This window comes from Cavia porcellus, unplaced genomic scaffold (assembly GCF_034190915.1).
Source record: "Cavia porcellus strain 051 isolate PalLab524CR breed Dunkin Hartley unplaced genomic scaffold, mCavPor4.1 scaffold_1, whole genome shotgun sequence".
Classification (NCBI taxonomy): domain Eukaryota; kingdom Metazoa; phylum Chordata; class Mammalia; order Rodentia; family Caviidae; genus Cavia; species Cavia porcellus.
The window spans coordinates 219,031,419-219,057,551 of record NW_026947484.1 but is presented as its reverse complement, the minus strand read 5'-3'; the positions used below and the strand labels follow the sequence as shown (position 1 = coordinate 219,057,551).

The 26,133-nt window shown below is 39.2% G+C and overlaps 2 protein-coding genes across 8 annotated transcripts in view; one reads left to right on the top strand and one right to left on the bottom strand.

Annotated features, from left to right (window-relative positions):
• Map4k3 (mitogen-activated protein kinase kinase kinase kinase 3) overlaps window positions 1–10,899 on the bottom strand; it is a 174,017-nt gene extending 163,118 nt beyond the window's left edge. For all 7 annotated transcript variants that reach the window (XR_010040553.1, XM_003473045.5, XM_005005056.4 and 4 more), the window contains exon 1: window positions 10,637–10,899. Coding sequence is in view for 5 of the 7 variants with exons in the window: in XM_003473045.5 (XP_003473093.1) it covers window positions 10,637–10,732 (96 nt within the window). In the remaining 2 variants the exon portion in view is untranslated. The remainder of the gene's footprint in view (window positions 1–10,636) is intronic.
• Window positions 10,731–26,133, top strand: part of LOC134478169 (uncharacterized) — a 90,651-nt gene continuing 75,248 nt past the window's right edge. Inside the window, exons 1-3 of the mRNA XM_063258648.1 lie at window positions 10,731–10,737; window positions 10,770–11,265; window positions 17,635–17,808. Coding sequence (XP_063114718.1) covers window positions 10,731–10,737; window positions 10,770–11,265; window positions 17,635–17,638 — 507 coding nt within the window. The 3' untranslated portion in view covers window positions 17,639–17,808. The remainder of the gene's footprint in view (window positions 10,738–10,769; window positions 11,266–17,634; window positions 17,809–26,133) is intronic.

Genomic DNA, 26,133 nt, shown 5'->3' with positions numbered 1-26,133 from the left:
TGTTGAAGCTCTAATTTCCAATGTAATGTTATTTGGAAATAGGGTTTTGGGAAATAATTTGGGTTTAGATGAGCTCATGAGAGTGGGGCGTTTATGATAAGATTGTAAGAGAAAAATCTAAGAGCTTGTGCATGCAGGCAGGTATCTGAGTATAATGTCAAAATTCTAACAACCCAATCCTTTGGGTGACCACCAGAGACTGACATAGAAGTGGATGGAACTACTGACCCTTTATTTGATAAGGATTTCCCTCAGTCACTCAGCTCTAGGTATGTCAACTATCTTCATCACAAGTCCATCAGAACTGAACAAAACATTCCTACGGGAATGAACAACTGGGATTATTAGCAGTGAAAGAGCCAAGCTGATAGGACAAATCAACATCATGTGCCTCCTGGTATGATTCTTTGAGGACACATGTTCACTTACATAAAATTTCTGACACAAATGTGTTAACCTGAATTTAAACAAAAGGAAACTTCAGATATACTCAAAATAAGGAACTTTCTACAAAATGAATGATGTATACTCTTCAAATATGTCGTCTAGAAAGAGAAAAGCTAAACAAATCTATGTTAAATTAACGAGATATAAAAATCTTGGAAACTAAAAACAACACACAATCCTGGATTTTTTTTTTTTTAAATTTAGGTGGAGGGTGGTTACAGATATTCATAGAACCATTGAAATACAAGTATTTTTCTAAAGGCTCCTTACTCAAAATAGCTATTATCTCCTTGTCCACTATAACTTTAGAGTTCTTTACAAATGCAGACTCAGTTTTTCTTTTAAGTACAAGGTCAAGATTCGTTCTTTCAAGAAGTAAACTCATCTTTTTCTTAAGTTTACATTTGTGTATTATTTATAAGTTTTAGTGTTTCTAATTGTTAATCCCTTAAATGTATTTCTGCCTCCTTTCCTTGTAGCAGAGCATAAGCTCTGTAAGATCAGCCAAAAACTTTTTAGGGTCTCCTAAATAAATTTAGTATTTTGTTTACTCTTTCTTAAGGAAGAAGCATAAACTGAAAAATAAGACTTTTGCAAAACACAGACATATCAATACATAATGAACCAAGTTTACGAGGTCTTTTACCTCTGGCTATATTTCAAAAGTTACTATCTTTTTTGGTCATTTTTCCTCTCTTCATTTTTGCCAACTTTAAAAGGAGACCATATGCTCAAGACTAAAAATGAACAAGGTTAAGCCAAAGGAAGTGAGAGATCATTAATACAGTGAGAATTTTAATAAAAACTGAAATTGTTGCTCACATTATGATTACTATACTACCTTGAAAATGTATTCTATAACCAACTACTAAAATATCAGTAAAAAAGCTAGAAATAAAATTTATGAATTGAAAAAGCAGAACACTGATGAAAAAAAGATCCAAGTAGGGAGATTTACTGTTCTCATAGGTCAGAAGATCTTAATACTCCACAAATTGAGCAGGTGATTCCACACAATCCGTATTAAAATTCCAGCAGGCTATGTATGTGATTAAAAAATCACAACATTATATACAAAGACATAAAAAATGAGTGCTCACAAAAAACTGGTAAAGTTTGATTAAGATTTAGCTAACTTGGTAATGTAGTACAGTTATGTAAAGATGTCACTAACAGAGAAAGCTAGGTTTTGGGTACTCTCTTTGTATTCTTTTTGCAATTCCATAAGTTTATAATTATTTCAAAAACAAAAGGGGAAAACCAAAATCTCGGGTTTTATGTTTAACTTCACGAGCTGATTCTAAAATTTGTTGAGAAAAGCAAAGAACCCAGAACAGGTAAAATAATGTTAAAAAGTAGCACAAAGTTGGGGAAATGAAACTACCTTATTTGAAGACTTCCCAATAAATTACAGTAAGTAACACAGTGAGGGATTTGTGAAATCCAGATATACAGCAGAACAAAACAGAGTCCAAATTATACCCAAACATTTACTGTCAACTGATACTCATTAAAGGCCATTTATTTGTATTCTTTTTTGTTTTTTTCCGTGCCAGGGATCAAACTTATGACTGTGCGATTAATCCCCAGCCCCAATTTATTTGTTGCACTCTACAAGAGTTTTACAATGATAAAAATCAGAACCTTGATTACAGACAGTGTGGTAATTGGTAAGGGACATAGGGTACTTTCTGAAGTTGAAGAAATAGTCTACCAACAGAGACTGAGTAACACAGTTGTATACATTTCTTGAAACTCATTAAAACACATTAAGGTTTGTTCATTTCACTGTAACTAAATATAATTTTAATACAAAAAGATACAAATTATACAAAATGTGCACAAAAAATATTTTGTGTACAAATATAAAAATCTATCCAAATTTTATCAAACCTCTCCCTCCTCAACCTTATCATTAACAGACATGATTTAAGCACCTACTTACTATGTATTCTTATCTATTTCAAGCTTAAAATTGTTAAATCCTCTTTGAATTATCTTTCTCCTCTCCATAAAGCCTGGCCAGATTTTCTCCACGATGCCTTTCCTTTCTTCACTACTGTTTACCTTGTCTAATTCATCACATATCTCACCTTACCTTACTCTACATGGTCTTTTAGCATAGTTCTGTGACTCCCTGAGATTCCCTGGGATTCTTCTTGAGTCTGAGAGGTGAAAACTATTTTCGGAACAATTCAAAAGTGACATTTTCTTTCTTTTACTGTGCTAGCATTTGCACTATGATGCAAACCTAGTAGGGGGTAAAACTGTAGGTGCCTTAGTACACATCAAGGAAGTATCCCCACAAAAAATCCTAGCAATCACTATATTCTTCACTGTAATGCACCCAAAAGGGTGGAAAAGCCAGCTTCACTAAAAAATGTTCTTATTGAAATATAAATGAGTTTTACTAAATCTTGACTCAATAACTTAGCAAGATCCTGTCTCAAAATAAAAAAAGGGATAAGGATATAGTGATAAAGGTGCCTCTCAGTTCTATCCCCACTACTGGGGGAAGAAAAAGATTCACTTTAAATCCAAGACAAAATAGATGGCTAGCATTTGAATACAATGACAGGAAGGCTCACTGATAGGAAGGGTCTACTGAAATCTTTAAGAGATTATCACTCATCATAAGTTGTAGGGAAGCTGGATGTGGCAGCACATGCCTGTAGTCCCAGCACTCATGAGGCTGAGGCAGGAGGATTGTTGCTGTCAACAAGCAGCATGGACTACAAAGTGAACTCAAGGTCAGCCTGAAGTACAAAGCGAGACCCTGTCTCAAAAGGACCAACAAGAAAAAAGGACTGCAGAGAAATATCAGAGGAAAACATCCACAATTACCTGAAAAGACTATCCAACTATTTACATACCCTAAGACCACATTTTCTTCCAAACAAACAAAATGTGAAATAGACTTAAGAAACAAAATTGAGAATGTCCTGTATTCTATTTAACCAGTGCAATGAGACTTGCAAAATGTACTATTCCACTCTCCTTGATAACTTTTTTACTATACATTAATTTTTCACAAAAATGTTATTTATATTAACAAGCTTCCCACTAATAACACAGTAATATTTTTAATCTCTCAGATATAATGGCTATGATAGTAAATAATAACAGATATAATTAACATTAAAAAAACTTTCAAGTTTTAGTAATTTTCACTGTAATGGGTTTTGAAACTAAAAAGTATAAGGATTGCAGATTCTACCCAACAGATACTTCTGCCCTACCTCTTCCATCTATTCTCACTATAGACAGAATAATAACAGAGCACTTTCTCCTTGTACAAAAGCCTTCAGCAATTAAAAAAAAAAAATGCCTTCAGCAGTGCTAATGTACTAATGCCTTCCTAGCTTAACAACTTCACCTGGCTTGCACCAAGTTTATAAACGTCTATTTCATCCAGCACACCTTATTTATCCATGCTTCCCAGCACAAGACTTCCACACTGGTCAGTCCTCTCCTCTGTTCTCAGCCTTTCAACCATCTCATTGCTCATCTGCTCTCCTCCTTTCTCTCTTTCTGATTCTTCCTGCTATCTAAATGTTACTGACCCTTACTAGGGCACAAGAGGGAGTGCCCTGGATGTTAGACTTAAAAGTTTCTCTATCCTTCGTCTACAGTATATAAAGACAAGATTCTTTGAACAAAAACAGTAGATAGTCTACATAGGAAAAAAAATATCTTATAATCTCAAACTTCTAGGAAGAGCTTAAACAACAATAAAAATGTGTCATTTGAACATAGCTAAATATGGTCAAATCTAAAGTTCTTCTATATGGTTTGAGGAGTAAGGTCTCAATACATTCCTACATTAGGAATTCAAACCTATAATCTCAGGTCAAGGCAGTTGGAACTCTGAAATATGGCATCCTCCATATTTAAAAAGGACCAAAAGGCAAACGTAAAGGAAAATAGAAACATGATTTCATCTCCTGTATCTAAGGCCTCTTTGTATTGGTGAACAAAGTCTTCTTTCTAAAAGTCCAGTTTAACCATAATTTCAACATGCAATCATATTTTCAACATGCTTTTGCAACATGTAATAGCCTACTGGTAATTCACTACAGGCAGAGCATGCCTTATCCTAAATGCTTGGGACAAAAGTATTTTAAATCTTGGATTTCTCTATAATACTGAAATATTTGCATGTACATAGTGAGATGTCAAGTGTAAACATGAACTTCATTTACACTTCATATACACATACCCCAAAGGTGATTTTACATAGCAATTTTGGTCTGCCTGCATTCTGACTGCAATCTGTCACATGAGATAACGAATAGAATTTTCCACTTGTGGTACTGGTATGTTTTGAATTTTGCAGCATTTGGATTTCAGATTTTTGTGGTTGGTTAATCTGTAGTTGGTTACTAAGAAACCTTAATTTAAAATGACACAATAACTCCCACATAGTATATATGAACATGGCTTTATATACACAGCATAATCATATTAAACCTACTGATTTAGTTTAGGTCTAATAATCCATACAACTTAACTCATTAGGTGCCCACTGCTGCCGGAGTACTAAAAAAAAAAAAAAACCAACGCTACCTGCTCTTTATTTACGCCGAGAGATTTTCTTTCTCTAAATTCAGGCAGCTGTGCTTTGTTCTTCTCATTGATTGAGTTATGCATTCCATAGATATTTACTGAGACTCTAATATGTCTCAGGCACTTTTCTAGACTCCAAGGACATAGCAACAAACAAAACAAAATCATCTGGGATTTACACTCTAATAAATATGTGATGATGCATTCCTTAATGCATAGTGATTTAGGGGCACACTTCAGCGGCTAAACTGCCTATTTTCATCAGCTACTAGTTTTGTGACCTTGAGCCAATGACTTAACCCCTTCTGCTTTATTCAGTTTCTTCTATTGTAAAATAGAAATACTGAGAAATCTGTTTAGGACAGTGTCTGACACATAATACTCACTCATGGTTAACTGCTGTTCCTATCCAGTGTTATTTATCATTGTATACTTCTTACCTACTGCTCTGCCTCAGGGTTTTTGCACTTGCTGCCGCTGCTGGAATGCCCTCCCCCACCTCTTTCCTACCTGACTACAATGCCCCTCCCACACCTGATACTGAAGAACTCTATTCTGTCTTCAATTAAATATTCCCTTTTCTAGTTTCTCAACCATTTTTTTCAACATACTTAGATCTCAATTTCTAACAGCTAACAGCAGACATACATTTCAGTCCCTATAAATACCAAGCACCAAGCTTTGTCTTTTTTGCCACTCAGTGCCTATCGCATTTCCTTTCATATTATAGCTGTTTGAAGTATGATGGTTGTTCAATGTACTCTCCCAAGGAAATTTACTAACTACTGGTATTCATTCTCAATACAAATACTGCTTCAGGGGCTGGGGATGTGGCTCAGCATCATAGCACCTTCCCGGCAAGCACAAGGTCCTGAGTTCAATTCCCAGTACCAAAAGAAAAAAAAAAAAAATCCTGCATCAGATGTGCTTTCACAAATACAGAGAACACGGCTTAGAGGTAAGTACTTCTTTTATTTAGGGAATTAGACATGTATCAAAATTAGATAATCTTTTATTTGCATTTTAAGTTTTCTGGAGAAAATATCCTACGATCTGTTCCATTGTTCCTTTTCATCTCAATAGCTACTAGTGTTGGGAAACTATCTTAATCAACTTCAAATGATCTTTCTGAAGTTCAAAACCATTTCCTGTGGGCTCTCTAGAAGTTATTCTCTATAAAAGTAAAAATAACCATAAGCCTAGGTAATGGTTTTCTTTGGCCATCTTTTTTAAATCCTCAAAGTCTTACATTCCTCATCAGAAGTAGGAATTAAGAATTGCATTTTTCAGAAATGTTCTTATAAATCTCAACTATAGTAGAAGAATTTGATCTTTGATGGCATTAATCAAAACACTTTGAAATACGCAGTTACAAATAAGCCATTATACAACCCCCTAGATATACATGAGTGAATTTTCTACACCCTAACCCTAACACTCAATGTTTCTTATTTTAGGATCACCAAATCTATTTACATTTACTACCACACTACCATATGAATGCTGCATTGTGGCTTCAGATAAAATGGTTTCCAAATATATGTAGATAAATGAAGAAAAACATTGTACCACAGCATGTTCTATAAGACACCAGCACTAAAGACAAGAAATAGGTATAACAAAGGAAAAGAATCCCATAATCAAGTTTGGAGTTTGCTGGGTTAAGCAAAGCTTAACAGGTTTCTTTACCACAGACAGGACTTCTGAGTCTTTAATACAATCCTAGCATGGCATTCTCTGAAACATTCAGATAACACTTCGGAAAAACGAATGTGGCAAAATGTGAGAAATACCTACTCAACTCAATCCAGAAGTAAAAGATGACTACAAGGACGTAAGCCTTCAAAAACTATCAAGACTTGGGACTCTGAGGAAAGTTGGCCAAAAAGAATGGCACACATTTGGAGGAAGCTGTGGTCTGTGACAAGGTCAGCAAAAACACCACCAGCCAGGCGTTTAATTCCAGCACTTGGGAGGCTGAGGTAAGGGGACTGCTCCTCTCAGAGTCTGAGGCCACCCAGACTACAAAGGGAGTTCAAGGCCAGCCTGAACCGCATGGTGAAATCCTGTCCCAAAATGACATAAAACGAACAAACAAACAAAAGACAATGAGCTACAATTCATGAGAAAGTACAAGGCTGGACAGAGAGCTAAGAAAAGCCATGGACAGTACATAAGACATCTCTAGCAATAAGCCTAGAAAAATGTCAGGACATGAAAACTGTAAGCGTAGGAAGAGGGTCGGTTAAGGTGAAAAACTGCCCAACAAAGATTGGCACAATGCATATGCAAATCATATTAGATGCTGATGCTATGATGTCGTTAGTAAAAGAACTACCTAATTTCCCCTAGAGAACTCTCTGAAATGACAAACCTACAGGTCACTTGTTACTCTTTTGGATCATGGCCCTGTTTGAGAATGTAATGAATACCATCTCTCCAGAAAAACACAAGAACATACAACATTAAGCCTATTAATATCTGACAACTGGATGGGCCTCCTGAGACCCAACCACAGAGCTCTCCAAATTGTCAACCTCTAGTCCCTAGGTAAGACCTGCTGCGAGATCTCATGACATATAAAGCTTCTGTTTACAGGGCACTTAAGAGGAAGGTATGATAGCTCCTTTTTTTTTTTTTTAACTGTATTTTCCAGTACTTTAAGTCAGTGCAGATGAACTGCACAAATTTGCACTGGTCCCCACAAAAGGGTAACTTATCTGTTAAAACTCAAGTCATTTACTTAGCAGAAGGGTCCACGATAGTAAGAAGAGCTGCACAGCAAAACACATTTGAGAAGCTAAGTGATTTTACAAGGTCACATGGCTAATAAATCCCAGATCATCTACATTCTGATTCTGAGCTTTAAAATATGCCACCTCAAGTACACTAAATATGTCTTTACAGTTTTCAAAATACAAATACAGAACAGTTTTCAAAATAAAACTCTCTTAGACCCTAGAGTTACTATAATTAGGTCCAACTTACTTAATTTTGAATTCCATGTTCCATGTTTAACACCTAAAGACCAACAAATTAAAAAGTAAATCATAAATGTTGTTTAAAGCAAAATGCATTCCTCTCTGACACAATTTGTATAAATAGGAAAATCTAAAACAGCAAAACAAAGCAAATTTGAAAAATATGTATCCTTACAGCATGAATGTGATTACACACATGAGAAAATACAAACAATTTAAGCTCTGGGTTATTTAGTAGGCAAGGGGCTCTGATGCCGGAAACACAAGGAGTTTCTCGGCTCTGGTTCCCTGGTATTGGAAGTCTGGCAGCAAGGGATTAAACATCTATTATCTGATGTCCACTTGACAAACTACAAAAACAGTGAGGTCTAGCTGCGCGGCAAGAGTTAGGGATTTCAACCACTACTAAAAAATCCACACTAACTCAGAGTGCAGTTATAAATAAAACGCTGACTAAACGTGTGCCTCTGTTTCTCCATTGGAAATTCACCTTTCTGTTATCCAGCCAACTGCGTTTTGGCTTTGCCACCTACCAACATTAGCAAGTTTCTTTAACATTCCTGTGCCTCAGTTTCTTCAACAACACAATTCAGTTAATAACATAGGGTTGTTGTTAGAACTGAGTAGGAAACTGTTTTAAAATGCATAGCAAATAATGAGCACTTTATAAATATTACCAAGATTTTAAATGAGTAACAAGATTAATCAATTTATTATAGCTCTATTGCACTTCGATGTACCTAGGAAATTTCACGTCTATTTTTAATTTTACTTTTTAATCACTTTAAGTATACTAAATACACGAGGAATCATTCCTGTAAAGAACCTATTGTACAATCTGCCACCTAAGACATACATTCATAAAGTTCTCCTTAACTTTTCATCTGAATATAACTGACCTCCCCCACCAGTTCATTAGCTACTTGGAGCCATCCACTTCTATTTTCACAGTCATCACCAAACTCCAGAACATTATTCTTGGTAGGATTATCCCAATGACCTCCTAACCCCCACCTCCCAGATTCATTCTTCATATTACAGTTCTGAGAGCTTTCAGAGATCTAAATTTAAGTTCAGTGGCTTCTTTGACCCTTGCAAAGCCTCCCCATCATGCTAATGGCTCCCCATTATGTTAAAGGGAGATCATATCTCCTCACAAGACTTAAGAGGCCTGCAACATCTGGAGACATCCTCTCTCTGGCTCCTCAGAACATAGAGGCCTTCTTCCAAATTATTACTGACTTCTCTGGCCTCAGAATCATGCTGCCTCCCTCTGTGTGGCATCACCTGCACTGCCCACCGCCCTGGGAATGCCTAGTCATCTTTCAGAGCTCCGCTAACAGGTGATAAGCCCTCCATACACACACAGTCCTCCTGCCTCTGCAGCACAAAATACAACTGCAATAAAATAATTATGTCTACTCTTGTTTTTGTCCATAAATATAAACACGTGAAATATGGGACCACATCCATCTTTTACTGCTACAACTTGGATGCTTAAGATGCCCAGTAGCTGATGTGCTGTAGGTGTGCTAAATACACCTGTTATTGTCTACAGGGAAAACTGATGAGCTACGTGAGGGTGAAAAGCAAATTATTTACAAAACAAGACAAGTGCACAATGGCAGCTGTGCTTTATAAAATATCTAAGTTACCTTACACATTTCATTGAAGGGTAAAAACCTTTTCCTTAAACCGTAGGCAAAGTAAAAGTTTAGACTGAACTTTCTAATGTCAAATTAAGTTTCTTGGTGCATCCTCAGGTGTTACATGAAACAAGAGTCCAACTTTAGTTACCAGCAAGAAAGAGGATACGCAACTAAATCAAGACTGCTGCCACATTTGGCATCATCTTCCTCTCTTGGCAGTCTCTTCGAGGCCAAGAGTTGAGCTGGCCAGGGAAGAGTGATTTATTCTCCCACATTTAGAAGTGGTCCCTCTACAACAAGAATGCTTGCTATACTAACAAACTTTGAATTCTAACCTTGGCAAACCAGTACCTTTCTTAAGCATTCAGTTCGGTTCTTATGGGTCACTGACAAAAGTTAATACGGTACGGTATTACCCTACCGTAAGTACAATTCGAACAGGACAAAACAAAGTTGCTCTTTCTTCATATTATATTATACATTAACGACAGGTCTCTTTTACTTTAGAAAATCACTTGAAAAATTGAAAGAAACTGATAGGTGGACGGATAGCACAGGCTATTAAAGCAGAGGGGCTGTGGATGGAGGCTGTCCAGTGAAATCAGGACCTGCAGGCCTGCTGGGCAACAGCAGCAGCTCAACCTACAACGCACAATTCCAGGTCCTCCGGGAGAAGCACGCAGGTTTGACAAACGTCAAGCCCCTGCCGTCCGACTGGTGGCACTGACCCTGCCAATGCAACAAATGTCCAGTCCTCTGCACGGTGCTGAGCTCAGTGCCCTTCTCGAGCAGCTCTTCCCTGGAAATGCAAGGAAGCCAAGGGGGTCAAAAATCGCGTCGAGAGCACGGGCCAGGTAAGGACCCAGAGAGGTCGGGTTAAACCTTTGGCCTTCCGTTGGGTCTCGGGAGCGCAGCCCGCGGCAGAGCGCGGACTCGGGGCAGGCCCCGGCGCTCGGCACCCTGCGGCCCGGGACGGGTGGCCCCTGCCTTTACCTTATAGACGTCGCCATAGGTGCCGCTGCCGATGCGCTGAATCAGCTCGAAGTCCTCCTGCGGGTTCCGGCGGGACAGATCGAAGCCGGGGTTCATGGCGGGCCCCGGTGCCCCCCGCCTCCCTCCCGCGCAGGGGAGGGGGGGCGCTCAGGGGGCCACACGGAGAGTGGGCGCCGCGGCCGGCCCCCTGCGCCCCCGGCGGTCACAATCGCCCCGCTCCACTGCGGCCGCCGCTCCCCTCGCGCGGCGGCGGACGACGACGACGACGACCGGCCTAACGTCCCCGCCCCCCGCCGCTGCCAAGCTCGCCGCGGCGCCGAGCCGGGTCACACCCACAAGGAGCAGAGGGAGCCCGCCGCCCCTGGCTCGCGGGAAGACTCCAACATGGCTTCCGCCGCTCCTCCCCTCCCTCCAGCTCCCCCGCCCTCCGCCTTTCCCAGCGCCAGTGCGACTGCGCAGGCGCGATCCCGGGCCTCGGTAGGGGGAGCGCTCTCGGGCCGCCTGGCCGGACCAGACCTGCCGCGGAACGACTCTGGGCAGGCTTTGGTGGCCCCGGGGTCTGTGGCAGGGACAGGCGGGAAGCGGCTCCTAACGCCGAAAGTCGGACATGCGGAATATGGTAGTCCTAAGTAGGTAGCACACTCTTATCTTGCAAGAAGATAGTGTCCCAAACTTTTTTGCTAAGAGTAGGATACAGCGGAACGCCACAGCCTTCTTCCTAGGGCTGGGGGAGCGAGGGTCACCCAAACACGGTGAGGAAGGCACCGAGAAACGGCAACCGTGCTTGCTCTAATTCTAAACACTCGGGCCCTTGCAATTGGACGCAGAAGGCAGCAGGCCCGGAGGGCAGCCAGGAAAGTGTGTGGAGTGGGTAGAGCGTGGGAAGTGGGGGCGCCCTCTGAGCAACCCCCCGCGGTCCGGCGGGGAGGGCGTGGGAGGTGGCAAAGGAAAGCGACTTAGTGACTGACTGCCCTCTCTGAGAGAGCTAGGGTAGCAAGCCGGGGGGGGGGGGGCGCGGGGCTGCATGCTGTGGGGTACGCCTGCAAAGGCGAGATTGCGGAGGGTGCACGGCCCTACATGCGGCTCAATGGTGAACACGCGATGATCTGTGAGCTCCTTAGCTGAGACCTTCCCTGCGAAAGCTCCACCCTGCTCAAAACCCAGATTCCAACAAGATATTCTAACTTTGTGGACACTGGCTCCAAAGGTTAATACTGGTCCGAGAAAGCATGTGAAGGGTTAATGGAAGGTTAATTTTCTATTCTCGAAAACTGCCCACTAGGCATTTCCAAAAGCTTTAATCAGGTAGATGGTAGTCACTGCGGGAATACCAGTTGGAATTTTGCTTTAGAAATGTTTTCCTAATTTCCTGGAACACCATAGTACCTACTGATGCTCCCTAATGGCTGGTGGCTCCTGAGAAACCTGTTAAGGACAATGTAAGGATAGAAAAGCATTGTCCGGCATAGTTTAGATGAACGTATCATCTAAATTACTGCCACAGGAATGTGTATCATTGGATTTTATCTAGATAAATCTATGATAAGGCTCTAGTATCTGAAGAATTAAAACTCTCAACTACAAATATTATTCCATGGCAAAGGACCCTTCCTTTGCCTCATGAAAACACTTGGGACGCCAGAGTGTAGGCTCACCTTCATTTTGTGCCTCTTAGAAAAATGTTTGTTCAGTGTACCGAACGTGGATAATAATAGCCCAGGGTTCAGATAAGCTGGTTTCTCTGACTTTTTAATGCCTAAAAGCCAAATTCTCTAAACTGGATGGAGTACAAGAAAGGTCTAATGGTTTCAGTGTTTTGTTTGCTGGGATTATCATCTGTGCAAGATAACTTTGTATTTGCATCACTAATAGACTTCTTTCAAAGGGAAAAGACATTTCAGTAGGTCTGAAACAGTCTACGGTTTTGTTCTATTTTGGCTGTGCAACGCAACTCCTTAAAAAAGGAACTGATACTCATGTAAGAACCTGATTTTCTATTTGGATTGCATCATAAATAAAAGGACTTACAATTAACTGCTTACAAGAAATACAATATTTCATTCTTTGTGATATATGCATAAAACCAAATGCAATTAATTCCAACCCTGGTTTTTTTGGAGGGAGGGAAATGTTTGTTTTGTGGTACTAAAGATTAAACCCTGAGGCTTTGCACTGAGTTACCTGCCTCAGTCTCCCAGAGTGCTAAAATCTGCCTCCCTACCCCCACTTTAGAAATAACACTAATGATCATACTTTGTTTGCATCAGAGAAAAAACTTGCCTTTTCTATAATACAAGTCATCCAATCTTTTAATTCAGGGATTGCCTCTATAGTAACTCTCCTGGGTTTATTGTTGCTTGAATACCTTCAGTAAAAGGCAGTTCAGTGGGAGGAAGCTCAGTGGCAGACCATTTGCCTTTTAAGGGGCATGGGCAGATTAAGCTACTTACGTTCACCCAGAAGGCTCAATTTTGAATAGAGGCAGTACAATGCCAAAAACCAGACTCTTAACTGCTACTCTATCCTCTGCTTAAATATAATATACTATTAAAATGTTCTCTTGTGTCAAGCCAAAAATCTGCCTCCCTGAGTATTTTTAAGTTTTAAAGTTTTGGGCCTGGGATTTAGCTCAGCTGATTAAGTGCCTACCTGGCAAGTGCCAGGTAAGCCACAGTGTCTAAACTCACAAAACAATTTGAAAGGCATAGAGGAGGAGCACAATTTAGGAATGATGCTAGAAAAGAGTTGAAGTCTGTGTTGGAGTTCATCCGATTAAGAAGGAGAGATGATGTGCTCCTGGAGGTCCTCTCAGTCCTTACCCTTAAATCATCCACCCAGGCAAGCATTACACAGAGGAAACAAAAGGGCTGAGGGTGGCATCAGCCCCTGATAGCCAGCATATCCATACCATCCTTCCATTAGCATACTCCTCATGGTTTCCGGTGAAGGGACTCCTTGATTTCCTGTACCACTGTCACCCTCAGGCATCTCATCTGATAACTCACTGGGTCCACTTCTTTGGCTTACTGAGTTCAGCCCTCCCTATTTAACACAACGTGCGTTCACCAGAAACGAATTTCCAGTATACCAGAGGCTACAGAAGAGGAATACATAGCGAGGCTTAGCTCAAAAGAGACTACAACCTCTGTCTGTCCACAGGAAGGACAGTAAGACCTGTATGTGAAATGATATGGCATGTAAAAACAGCTAATTGTGTGTACTAGATTGTAGGGAAGGCAAGAGATTCACAATGAAGTATCTTTTTTTAATTTTTTTTTAGGTATCTTTTTAAAATTTTTATATTTTTATTTCCCTCCAGCATTATTGACGCACAATTAACAAAAATCAAATATATTAACAATGTACAATGTGGTATTTTGATATATGTATAATACATTGTGAAATTATTACCACAAGGCAGCTGGTAAAATTTATTTTTAAAATTGAAATATCCTTAAGTAATAAAAGGTTATACTTTTTTAAAAGTTTAGGAACTGCCTTGTGAAGAGCCTGGAAATTGGTTGTGTTTTCACATGGGTAAGCAGCAAAACATTCCAGGAGGTTACATGGCCTAGTCTGTTGGGGACCACAAAGTCACAATGGCTGGTTTTCCATACTTCCCTAAGGGATGAATGGAGTATAGTGATTTTTGGTATCACCTTTTTGAGACTTCTGATTATTCCATTGGGGGGGGGGGCATCTCCTCCAACCTAGTAAGACAGAAAACCACTAAGATTAAGACTAAAGACACTCCAGAGCAAGATCCTCATTAGCTTAACATCATCACCACCCTCTGGGACATGGATAATTCCCTCCTCAGAAAATGCCAGGGTTCTGGCTACAGCATGGCCTTTGGTTCCTTGAGAACAACAACTGGTCATCCCAGATCACTGCTGAACTGCCATTGTATCTCTTTCTCTCCTTTTCTTTCTCTTTCTTTTTTCTTTCCTTCCTTCCTTTTTCTTTCTTTTTTCTTTTTCCTTCTTTCCTTCTGTCTTTCCTTCCTTCCTTATGTCTTTCATTCTTTCTGCCATGTGTTATAACACCTAGCAGGAGATTGGCCCTCATTGCAGATTTCTCTAATTCTAGTCTAGCACTGCTCTGAACCAGGCTAGCTGGTTCAGATCTTATCTCTGTCTTGACCTTAGGAAATTATTTCAAAGTAGGGCTGTTATGAGAAGCCAAAGAGAAAATGCACCACAGAAATCTCACAAACTATTATTTTGATTATACTTAAGAATATTTTACATGTTATTTTATATCTAAGAGGGTTAAATATCAAACCAGCGAAGGATTATGTTTTACCCTTTAACAACACTGGAGAAGAGTTTGTGTCTCAGATCAGCTGAGATTTCCAATGGATTAAATGATGGTAGCCTCAAAAATGAGAAGGAAAATGTAATTTATAACATATATCAAGTATCCTGAAATTAAGGCAAGGAGTTCTAAGAACTGAGAGCAGAACAGCCTGGAGATAACTGGAAGATAGAAAGGGCAACCTTCAGGCTTAGACCATTGCATGAATGATCTGAGCATTTGCTATAAGAAGGGGGAGGGTTTTAGCACTGAAATAAACTGCAGAACTGTGATTTTTGTTTGTTGTGTTTTCTGAGCTCAAAGGCTTTGCCCAGAGCTATATCCCCAACTCTTTATTTTGAGACATGGTCTTGCCAAGTCATTTAAAGTTGCTAAGGCTGGGCTTGAACTTGCAGTCTTTTTGTAATCTCCCACATTGCTGGGATGAGAGGCTATTAACTCTATGCTCAGCTTTTGTGCCTGGTAAATTTGTAATGCTCACCTGGAAATGTAAGATTAATGATAAATCTGTGGACTTAGAGAAGATCTCAGGGATGATTTTAGATGTGGGAGTTATCATTCAGAAAAATATACTTTGTATCTATCATGTGCCAAACCACTGTAAAATTCTAGTGGTGCAATTGGGTCTGCACTCGAGAATAAGAACAAGCTCTGTCTTTACAGTGAGATAGGTAACAGAAGAGTAAAGCCAGGAGGAGGTATTACATGTCCCTTGAGCAAATAATTGATCCTCTTTTAAACCAATGTGATTTTTTAAAACTTTAAACCAATATTTTTCAGAACAGATACTTCATACTTATTTACAGAGACAGAGGCTGTAGCTAAGTGGTAGAGCATTCACCTAGCGTGCACACTGCAAAACACAAACCTTGTAATTCACAGGGAGGGTGGAGCTCTGCCTGAGAATGGGTGGAGCTGGGATTCCACCCATGTCAGCTATTAACCTCCGCTCAGCAATTCAGCTCAGCTTTCTGATTTACATACTTCCTAGTGTTTCTCAAGGAAGGTTTTATTAGCATGTTGGGTGGGACAATTTTTCCTTGCTTGGGATGGTCTCCATGCATTATAATACCCCACCTCCACACACACCAGGTCACCCATGCCAACCTGTTTATCAGAGTCTATCCATGAAGTATATTCCCTGAGAGAAGTTCTGATATGTAAGATATCACTCTTATTGTATCTCCTTTACTTAGCAGCTATCAGTGCCTTCTTCAAATTCATAGTCAAGATTCCACCTGCTCTGTATCACATAGTTTCTTGGATCACTTACAAGGGTTTTGAATCTGGTCTTTGTGAATTATGGAAAACTTCACACAACAGGGAAAAATCTATACTGAGACTCAAAAGCCAATTGAGTACTGTATTATGGTTTGGATGTCTTTTATCCCCAAAGACTCATGTTCTGGAAGCTTAGTTCCCAGGGAGGCAATATGAGAGACAATGAAGACCCTGCTGAGACCCTTAGGTCATTGGAAATGTACCCAAAAGAGATTGTGGGATCCCAGCTCCTTAGATTCTTTTTTGAGCTCTGTATGCTGGGGCTACAGTTGTAGCTCACTGGCAGAACATTTCCTACCATATGGAAGGCCCTGAGCTTGATTCCCAATATTAGAAAAAAAAAAAAAAAAAAAGAAAGAACAAAAGGATTGGTTCCTCCTGAGCCCACCCCCACTGTTTGCCATCTAGTCCTTGATACAGCCAGCACTGTCCTATTTGAACTTTTAACCTCCATATGGGGAGCTAAATCAATGCTTTTTTCTTTATAAAGTTATCTTGCCTGAAGTACAGTATTTTGTTCCAGTAGTGGATAAACTAGTATGAGAGGGTAGAAGAGTTACATTCCAAAACCAACCAACAAACAAACAAACAAAAAGTAGTTCTGTTTGGGATAGATAACAGATGAAACTGGATTAGTAAGCAGGAGCAAGTCTATGAAGGAGCATGTAAATCATGTGAAATAATTTGGATTCTTTTACAGGGCAAAAGGAAACTATTGATGGGTTTTCAGCACTAGAGTAGTATGATCTTCTTGTTCTTTAGAGATATCCCAGTATCTGCAGCATGGAGAATGGATGGGTGGTAAAATGGAGCAACGAGGGGAGGACATTTAGGAAATCATTGCTGTAGTCCAGATGAGAGAAAATAGTGACTTGAATGAACATACAGAATATCAATACTTGGTGATAATGATATTTGAGATTGTGAAGAATTTGCACAAGGAAAATGTATAGACTGGGCAAAAATGGTCTTGTAGAGACCCCAACAGTGAGGGTGTGAGTAGAGGAAGAGAATCCAGAAAAGAAATCCAGGCAGATGGAACCCTAGTGAGATATGTGGGACCAGCATGGTAGGTGTGCACAACCCGGGAGTCTGTTTGGGGAAGCATCTGCTGTGGGGACTGTGATTGGCTGACACCTCTAGTAACTATGCCTTCGGGGTGCATTGCAGTATTTACACAGAAGTCTCTCTGCTCCTAGCCAGGAACTGAACACAGGCTTCTTGCCCTGTGCACTTTCCTTGAGACTCCCCACTGACCAACCAGAACCTTCCTCAGAGGTGCCCTGCAGATGGCCTCTTCCTAACAAGGATGTCACTCTCTTCACAGGTATGAAGACAGGTATTGCAGTCAGTGACTTCTCCCTTATACTCCTGCTTCCTCTCCTTTTTATCCTCCCCAGGTGATTCCATGAGTATATTTCCCTGCACTGCTAACGCAGTCTTCCCATCAGCTGAACTGGGACAAATGGCATCAAAAAAGCAAGGGAGGGAAGCTGAAGAAGATAATGGATCAAGAGTGTTAAATGCCAAAAAAAGAAAAAGAGAAACCTATCAGTAGATTTGTCTTCCTGGAGGTCAGTATTGAATTTATTATAAAGTTTATATTCCATCGTCTGCTCTTGTATCTGCTGTTATTTGCATTTTCCCAAGTCCCTTAGCCTTTATCACATACTACAATCTCTATACATCTCATCTGGACAAACTTTTTGGGGGAGGTTTGAATTGTTAATATCTCTCTAAACTCTGGAACTAAGAATTGAGGTCAATGTGCCAAATCCAGTCTGGCCAGTGTTAACTATATGAGCATTATAAGTACCTATTATTATCTGACCATTATATTGTAGTCTAAACTTTGATTCAGTGCTTTGTAACCACAACCAATTTAGGGCCACCATAGTATCCAGTTCCAGGAAATGCCATTCAGACCATAATTTATAATAATACAGTCCTCATCCAGCCCAACTCCTGCATCTTGATCAACAAGCAGCTCCAAAAAATGTATTTAGAATCACATCATCACAGTTATTCTTGAGCCTACACTGCCATAAAGGACTAAGACAGGAAACATTGTCTCGTACCTCCTACAGGAAAGTTCTTGCTTTGCCCACAATTGATAAGAACATATCATCAGGTGTGACACCATAAACAACAAAACCGTGCACAAAATAACTTTACCCTCTATTGCTTTGGGAGATCCTGACAAGGTGAATGAGTTATGAGACAAGAATCTCTGATAGTCTTGGGAAGCCAGGATTGCAAGGGGATCATCTTTGACCTACACAGTAAATGACTGATTTGGGGCAGCCAATCCTTGAAGATGCAGGCTGTGTGGAAAATGGACAGTGAAATATTGAACGGTGACAGGTAGACTGATTATAGACTGGCCAAGAGACACATTAAGGGTGGCTAAGTAATCTTTTTGGTAAAACTTGTGATTATTCATCAGTTACGATAGAGCTGAGTATAGGGTTTCTCCAGTTCTGTTTGTACCATGTATCATCTTGCCTTGAATTCCCCTCAGATGCTCCAGGGAAGGGAAATTGTCCTGTATCTTAGTTCTAAAGTACAGAATTAGGCCACTATTGGGCTAGACCAGTTTGGCCCAAAACAAATATAGATGCAAATACTACATTTCCAGAATAAGTTATGATGCACTGTATCCCAGTGTTATCCTGCTGTCCTTTTCTTTAGAAGCTTTATCCTCTGCTGCTACTAATCCCTTGAGAGACCTCCCCGCCAAAAAACTGTATAAAGCAAGCTACTAATAGATTCAGTTTAGACTGAATTAGCACTTTCTGACCAAAATATACAAAAACTAGAAGTACCTGGTTTGTTAAATAATTGGAACACCATGCCAGCTAGTTTCCATTATTTTATATCCACTGCTCACAACCTAAGTTGGATGAGAAAGTAACCCATTTCTCAAGTGGACCCAGAAAATCAATCCATTTGCCGGATATGAGCTCATGGGAAAGCCCATCTGGATCAAGGCATCCCTTGGTATTAGAACCAGAACTTCAGCTTGGGATCTAGTCCTCTGGTTTGTATTAAATTAGAACCCATCTGGTCGTGTGAGCTTTCCAACTAAGCATCTGACGCCATCAGAAGAGTCTTAACATGTGTTCCTGCAGTACTTGTTCTCATAGTGAAAGGAGCAAAAAGAAGGAAACACCTGAAAAGTATCCTACCACTTTGTATTTTATCTACAAATGGATATAAATGCTTTGTGTTTGATTTACAAGCTCCTATATGGAAGTTGTGAACTATATAGTGAGATCCTGTCTTAAAGGATCTCACTATATAGTTCAGAGTGGCCCTGAGCTTACTGTGTAACCCAGCCTGGCTTCAGACTTCCCGCAGTCCTCCTACTTCAGCCTTCTGAGTGCTGGAATTACAGGCATGTGCCTCTGTGCCCAGCTGTGAATATCACTTTTTAATCACGTGTGGAGTTGTGTATGGGGAGTTGGTGTCTCTCAGTATACAGGAACTTGAACTTATGGTATCTAAAGTATAATGCTCTAACATTGTTCAGGCCTATATTTAGGGCTCTTGTATCCTTTCATTCAAGAACAGTTCTTCTGTTACTGCACATAAACCCAAAACAGCATGCCTGCAAATCTAAAAGCAATCTGTTTTCTGCTGCATGGTGTGAGTCTTTTAATTAGCCTCTCTGGCCCCCTTCTCGTTCCTCTTTTGGTAACACCACAGCTCTTTAAAATGCCAGCAGTGAAGCTGGGCATGGCGGTATTCAAGGCCAGCCTGTGCTCCATAGTGAGTTCAAAACCAGCCTGAACTATAGAGCAAGACCCTATTTTTGTTGTTGTTTTTAACAATGCATTTTTTCAGTGGGTCACCAAACTGAAATCATTGGAGAAGTGGATAATTTGAATAATGTTTTGGAAATCCCTGGGCTAGTAGTTTCAATATATGCCTGAATTATTTAAATTAGTATTTACAGTACCGCTTTGATATATAATTGAATAAAATGCTTATTTCGGATGTGGGGGAGTGCCTACAGTGGAAGTGTGGAAGTCCTGAGGGGCAGCTATGTGGGAATAAATGTGAGTTCACATTTAGACACGTCGAGTTAGAGATGAGAGGACATTCAAGGAGGAACCATTACATTAGCTGTGACAGATTTAAATACAAAGTGCAAGAAAATAAATTTGAGTAACTGAAATAAAAATAACAGAGTCAGGGCCCCTGAACGAGGCCTGAAGATACAGAGCAACGGTGAGCAGACTTTTGTCCTTTTAACTAACTTCAAGGCCAACTTACAGGAATACAGAAAAGCCGTATTTCTTAAATATTCAAAATGAAAATAGTGAGGTCCTGGATTCGGTTCCCTATACTGCCACAAAAGAAAAAAGGGGCGGGGGGAGGAGCTGGAGATATAACTCAATGTAAAGGCCTTTGGTTCAAATGCTAGTGCCAAAAAATTTTTTTTTAAAAATAAAACAAGAAAGAAAAATGAAGACACAGAAAAACCTTTCTTTAGAATGGCTCCTTAGCCAAGAATATAGCTCAGTGGTATAAATGCTTGCCTGGCAAGTGCCAGGTCTTGAGTTTGATCCCCAGCACACACACACACACACACACACACACACACACACACATTCCTTAAATTATCTTTTCCCATAATGTATAGATGGGGGAACTGAAGCCTAAAAGAGCTGAAAGCTGAAAGCAAATTAGTCTCTGTTTTGCATGCCTGTATCTTGTAATCTGAGCAACTATTTTGAAGATAACAATATGCAATATAGTGATTTTTGCTAATTTCCTATCAGCTTGTTTTGAAATCCTATATCGTTTTGTTTTTTTTTAAATCTCTTTAAGATAAAATAAAGCAAATCTGCCTTTATAGTTGGCCCTAGTTAATTTAACTTCTTCTGGATCTTAATTATTGAGTTTCAGTGTGTACTAAATGTTGGGGATACAGACATAAATAAAGTATGCATCTAGTCCTCAACAATTATGCCATTCCTTCTTTGCTTTTTCTCAGTTCTTCCTGGAGATTTGCTATTACCTTTGAGCTTGGGCAGGGCTAGTTCATGGTAATACCCAAATTCAACATCACCTACACATATAGCCACTTTACAGTAAATATTGATTCCATGTTGGCAGATCTAATCAGAACTGCAAAGGTAAGAAGATAGGAGGACTCTTATACACCCCTAGGAGAACTGCAAATTGGTATAACCACAATGTAAGTCAACTTAATGGGATCTACTAAAAGTTAAAGATGCCCTTATTTTACAATCTACTAATTTCACCTCCTTATATATTCCCTCCCAAAACTCTCCCTTATATGTAGAAGGAGACATGTAAATGCATGTTCATTGAAACATTGTCTACAACAGAAAAATAATTCCAAGTAACCTAAATTTCCATCGACCTCAAAATGAGTCAATTGTGTGGTTACAAAGTGGAACACCATATATTGATTAAAATAAATGAGCAAGATAGCATGCATGGGGTCCTGGGTTTGATCCTCAGTATTACTCAGAAGTAGATAAGTGAACTAGAGCTGAGACACGCATAAATCTTTGAAAATATAATATGGAGTGAAGAAGTGAAGATACATAAAGTATGTTGCCATTTATAAGTTTAAACACATGAAAGAGTACTAGTTATGTCCATGTGTGATAAACATTTTTTTTTTTGTCTTTTTCGTTTTTATCGGTACCAGGGATCGAACTCACGACTGCCTGCTTGTAAGGCAGGCGCTTATGCTGCTGAGCTAAATCCCCAGCCCCTGTGATAAACATTTTAAATATTCAGGATAGTAATAAACTTGGTATTTAGATTAGTATTTCCTTTTGCTGAGGACCAAAGATAGTGATAGAGCATGCAAAAGGCAGAGCCCGTTGGTATTGTAAAAAAAAAAAAATGAACCTAAGCAAATATGACAATAAATTAATATTTGACAAAGCTGTATGGGGATAACAAAATAAATTCTCTGTGCTCTTTGAACTATTTAATTTAAAGGTATAGGTGAGCTCTAAACTCTATAATTCTAGGCATTTTAGGATTTTTTTTCTTCATTGGAATTTCTCCCCCCACTTCTATGTTGACATTACAGGTGTTTTTTAAATAACTAGCTGAAATATCACTATTAAGTGGGAGTTTCATGATGAATTTGTCAGCCTACACTGTCTGGTGTAGTATGATGCAGAATTCTTTTATGATGTCATTTGATATACGTTGTTCTGTGTAGCAATCAAACAAAAGAAATAAAAGGGATATGTATAGGAAAGGAAGAAGTTACTTGAACATGACATGATTCTGTACTTACAAAACTCAAAAAATTCCACTAAAAGATTCATAGAAATAATGACCACTTTCAGCAGTGTATCAGGATACAAAACAAACACAAAAATAAATAGCAGTCTTGTACACTAATCATGAATTCACCAAAAGAGAAGTTAGGCCAACAATACATTCACAGTAGCATCATTAAATACCTAGGAATTAACCTAACTAAGGAAGTGAAAAAAATCTCTACAACAAAAATTACATCATTCTGAAAAAGCACATCATAAAATGAAGAGGACATCAGAAAATGGACAGATATCCCATGTTCTTGGATAGGGAGAACCAATATAGTCAAAGTGGCCGTACTTCTAAAATTGAATATATATTTAATGTAATCACAATCAAAATATCAATAGCATTCCTCATAATCTAGAGAAAACAATCCAAAAATTCATAAGGAACCAGAAGAGACTGAGAATACCAAAAGCAATTCTAGGTAATAATAGCAAAACAGGAAGCATCACAATCACAGACTTGGAATATATTACAGAGGTAGAGTTAAAACAACAACAAAAAAGGTACAGGGATTAAAAAAAGAAAAAAACTCCAGTATGGTATGTGCACAGAAAGGTGGATCAGTGGAATAGAACACAGGATAAAGAAACAAACTTAAACCAGGCATGGTGGCACATGTGTGTAATCCCAGCACTTGGGAGGCTGAGGCAAGAGTATCCTTGTGAGTTCAAGACCAGCCTAGGCTACAAAGTGAGCTCAAGGCCAACCTGAACTGCCTAATGAGATCCTGTCTGAACAAGACAAAAAAAAAAACCAAACAAATGAATAACAACAACAAAAAAACCCAGATACATTCAACTATTTGCTCTTTGACAAAGAGGCCAAAAACATACATTGGAGGAATGATAGCCAGTTTAATAAATGGCGATGGGGGGTGGGCTGGGGATTTAGCTCAGTGGCATAAGCGCCTGCTTTGCAAGTGCATGGTCATGAGTTTGATCCCTGTACCAATAAAAAATAAATAAATAAATAAATGGTGATGGGAACATTGGATATCTACATTGAGAAGTTTGGGTCTAGACCACATATCTCACCATGCAAGAAACTAAAATAAACATGGATCAAAGATCTAAATGTTAAAACAGACATAATCTGTTGGAAGATAAAATATGTAAAATTCTGGAAGGCATAGGTGTAGGCCAGGACTTTCTGAACAGAATCCCAGTGGCACAAGAAATAATACTGAGAATTAACAAATGGAATCAAATCAAATTAAAAAGCATCTACATAGAAAAAGAAACAACAAACGGAGTGAAGAGACAAGCTATAGAATGGGAAAAAATTTTTGTCAGCTATTTCTCAGACAAAGTGGTAACCTCTACAATATATAAAGAACTAAAAAAAAAATTAGACCCCCTAAATCAAAAGATCCAGTCTAAAAATGGGCAACTGAAATGAATAGATACATCTTGAAAGAAGAACAGATAACAATAAATACCTGAAAAAATGTTCAACATTTCTAGCCATTACAGAAATACAAATCAAAACAATACTGAGAAACAGTCTTTCTCCAGAAGGGATGGTTATCATCAAGAAATCATATAATGATAAATAGTGGTGAGGCTACAGGGAAAAAGGAATCCTACATTGTTGGTAGAAACATAAACAAGTACAACCATGTGGAGATCAGTACGGAGAATGTTATGGTTTGTGTCCGGATATCCCCTAAAAGCCTTTATGTGGTCATGGGGGATACTCTATTTGAGGCAGCGGAATCTAGAGTTTGTTACTGGCTCATTGTCTAGTGCTGGGATTAGGGGTGTAAGTGCTACACCTGCCCTAGGGTGAGTAGCCTGCATACAACATAAGGGAGGAAAAGAGGCTTGCTCTCCTCTTTTGCCTTGGTTGCTTTTGCTATTTTCCACTCATCATGAGTGGTTGTCCCTCTGCCACACCACCCTGCCTTGAAGCCTGATGATTATGGATTGAAACCTCCAGAAATTCTGAGCTAAATAAACCTTCCCTTCTTTAACTTTGGGTGTTGAGTATTTCGACTTAGCAATGAACGAAAAGTAACCAAGAGATACTCTTGAAAAGATGTGGCACATGGCTGTAATCCCAGCACTCAGAGGCTGAGACGAAAGGATTGCTACAATTTCAAGGCTAGTCTAGGCTACATAGTGAGTTCAAGTCTAGCCTGGACTGTATAGTGAGACCCTATCTCAGAAAGAAACAAAACAATAAAAATTCCATTTGACCTAGCTATTTCCCTTCTAGGATTTTCCCAATACAGTTAAATTCAAAGTCATTATATTACAGAGATGCAAAGATATCTGTAATTATAGTGAAACAATTTATAATAGCTAAGTACTGGAAACAGCCTATATGTCCATAATTAGATGAATGGGCAAAGAAAATGTGCTATTGACATACAGTGGTGTACTGCTCTGCAGTGAAGAAGAATAAACTTGAGGTATCTGTAGGTATATGGATGCGTCTTCAGACTATGATGTTAAGTGAAACAGATCAGACACCCAAGTTTTAGTATCAGATGGTTTCCCTTATACGAAAACCCAAAATATCAATGAGAAAAAAATGTAGGGTAGGTAACAGGAAGTAGGGAGATCTTTTTCAAATGGGAACTAGGGATGAAGAAGGGAGGGAAGCAAGAGCAAAAGGGTTAAAAAAGAATCAAAGAAAGAACAGATTTTCAAATGAACAGATGAAGAGAGGAAGCAAGGAGGGATGGGAGGAGAAGAGGACAAAAAAAAAAAGAACTAAATATGCTATGCATATGTACAAACTCCATGATATCAGCATTATGTACTATAAACATGTGCTAATAAAATAAATTAGGAAACGTATATTGTTCTGTGTTACCATTTGGCGTTAATGTACACGCACTTTGTTTCTCCTGTTACATTATACGAGTGTGAAGAGGAGAGACAATGTCTTATACTTCCTTAATGCTTTCAGTGCCCAGAAGAACTTAATGAAATACTAAGAACAGTGATATATTAACCAATAATTATAACCTTTCCTATAAAACCTTCATGTAGGAAGTTGAAAAATACTAGTTTGAGCTACATTTGCTTTTATTTTCCCAAAGAGAGAACACTAATGAGCTGTGAAATGACCAAAAATCTGGCAGCAGAAAGAGGAAGAAAGAAGTAACAGGTTTGTATATTATACATTCTAGGTAATCAGCTCTTGAATGAGTAAGTGTGGAAGATGTCTTATGGGGAAAAACAGATTTTAAAAACTCATTTTATGACTATAGTATTGTGTTACTGATCATTACCAGATTTATTTTGCACTGTGTGTGTGTGTGTGTGTGTGTGTGTGTGTGTGTGTGTATGTGTATGTGTATGTGTGTGTATGTGTGTGTATTGCTAGGGATACAACTCAGGCATGCTAGGCAAGCACTCTACCGCTGAGCTATACTCCTGGTCCAATTCCCTGTTTTTAGATGACTTGGGGCCAAACTTATTCATTACTTTGAAAAGATGAAGTTCTCATACGTTATGCTTTTTAACCACATGAAATCACATCTTACTGTTGTTCTGGCTTCACTCTAGTATTTATTTATTTATTCATTCATTCATTTATTTGTACTGGGAATTGAACTC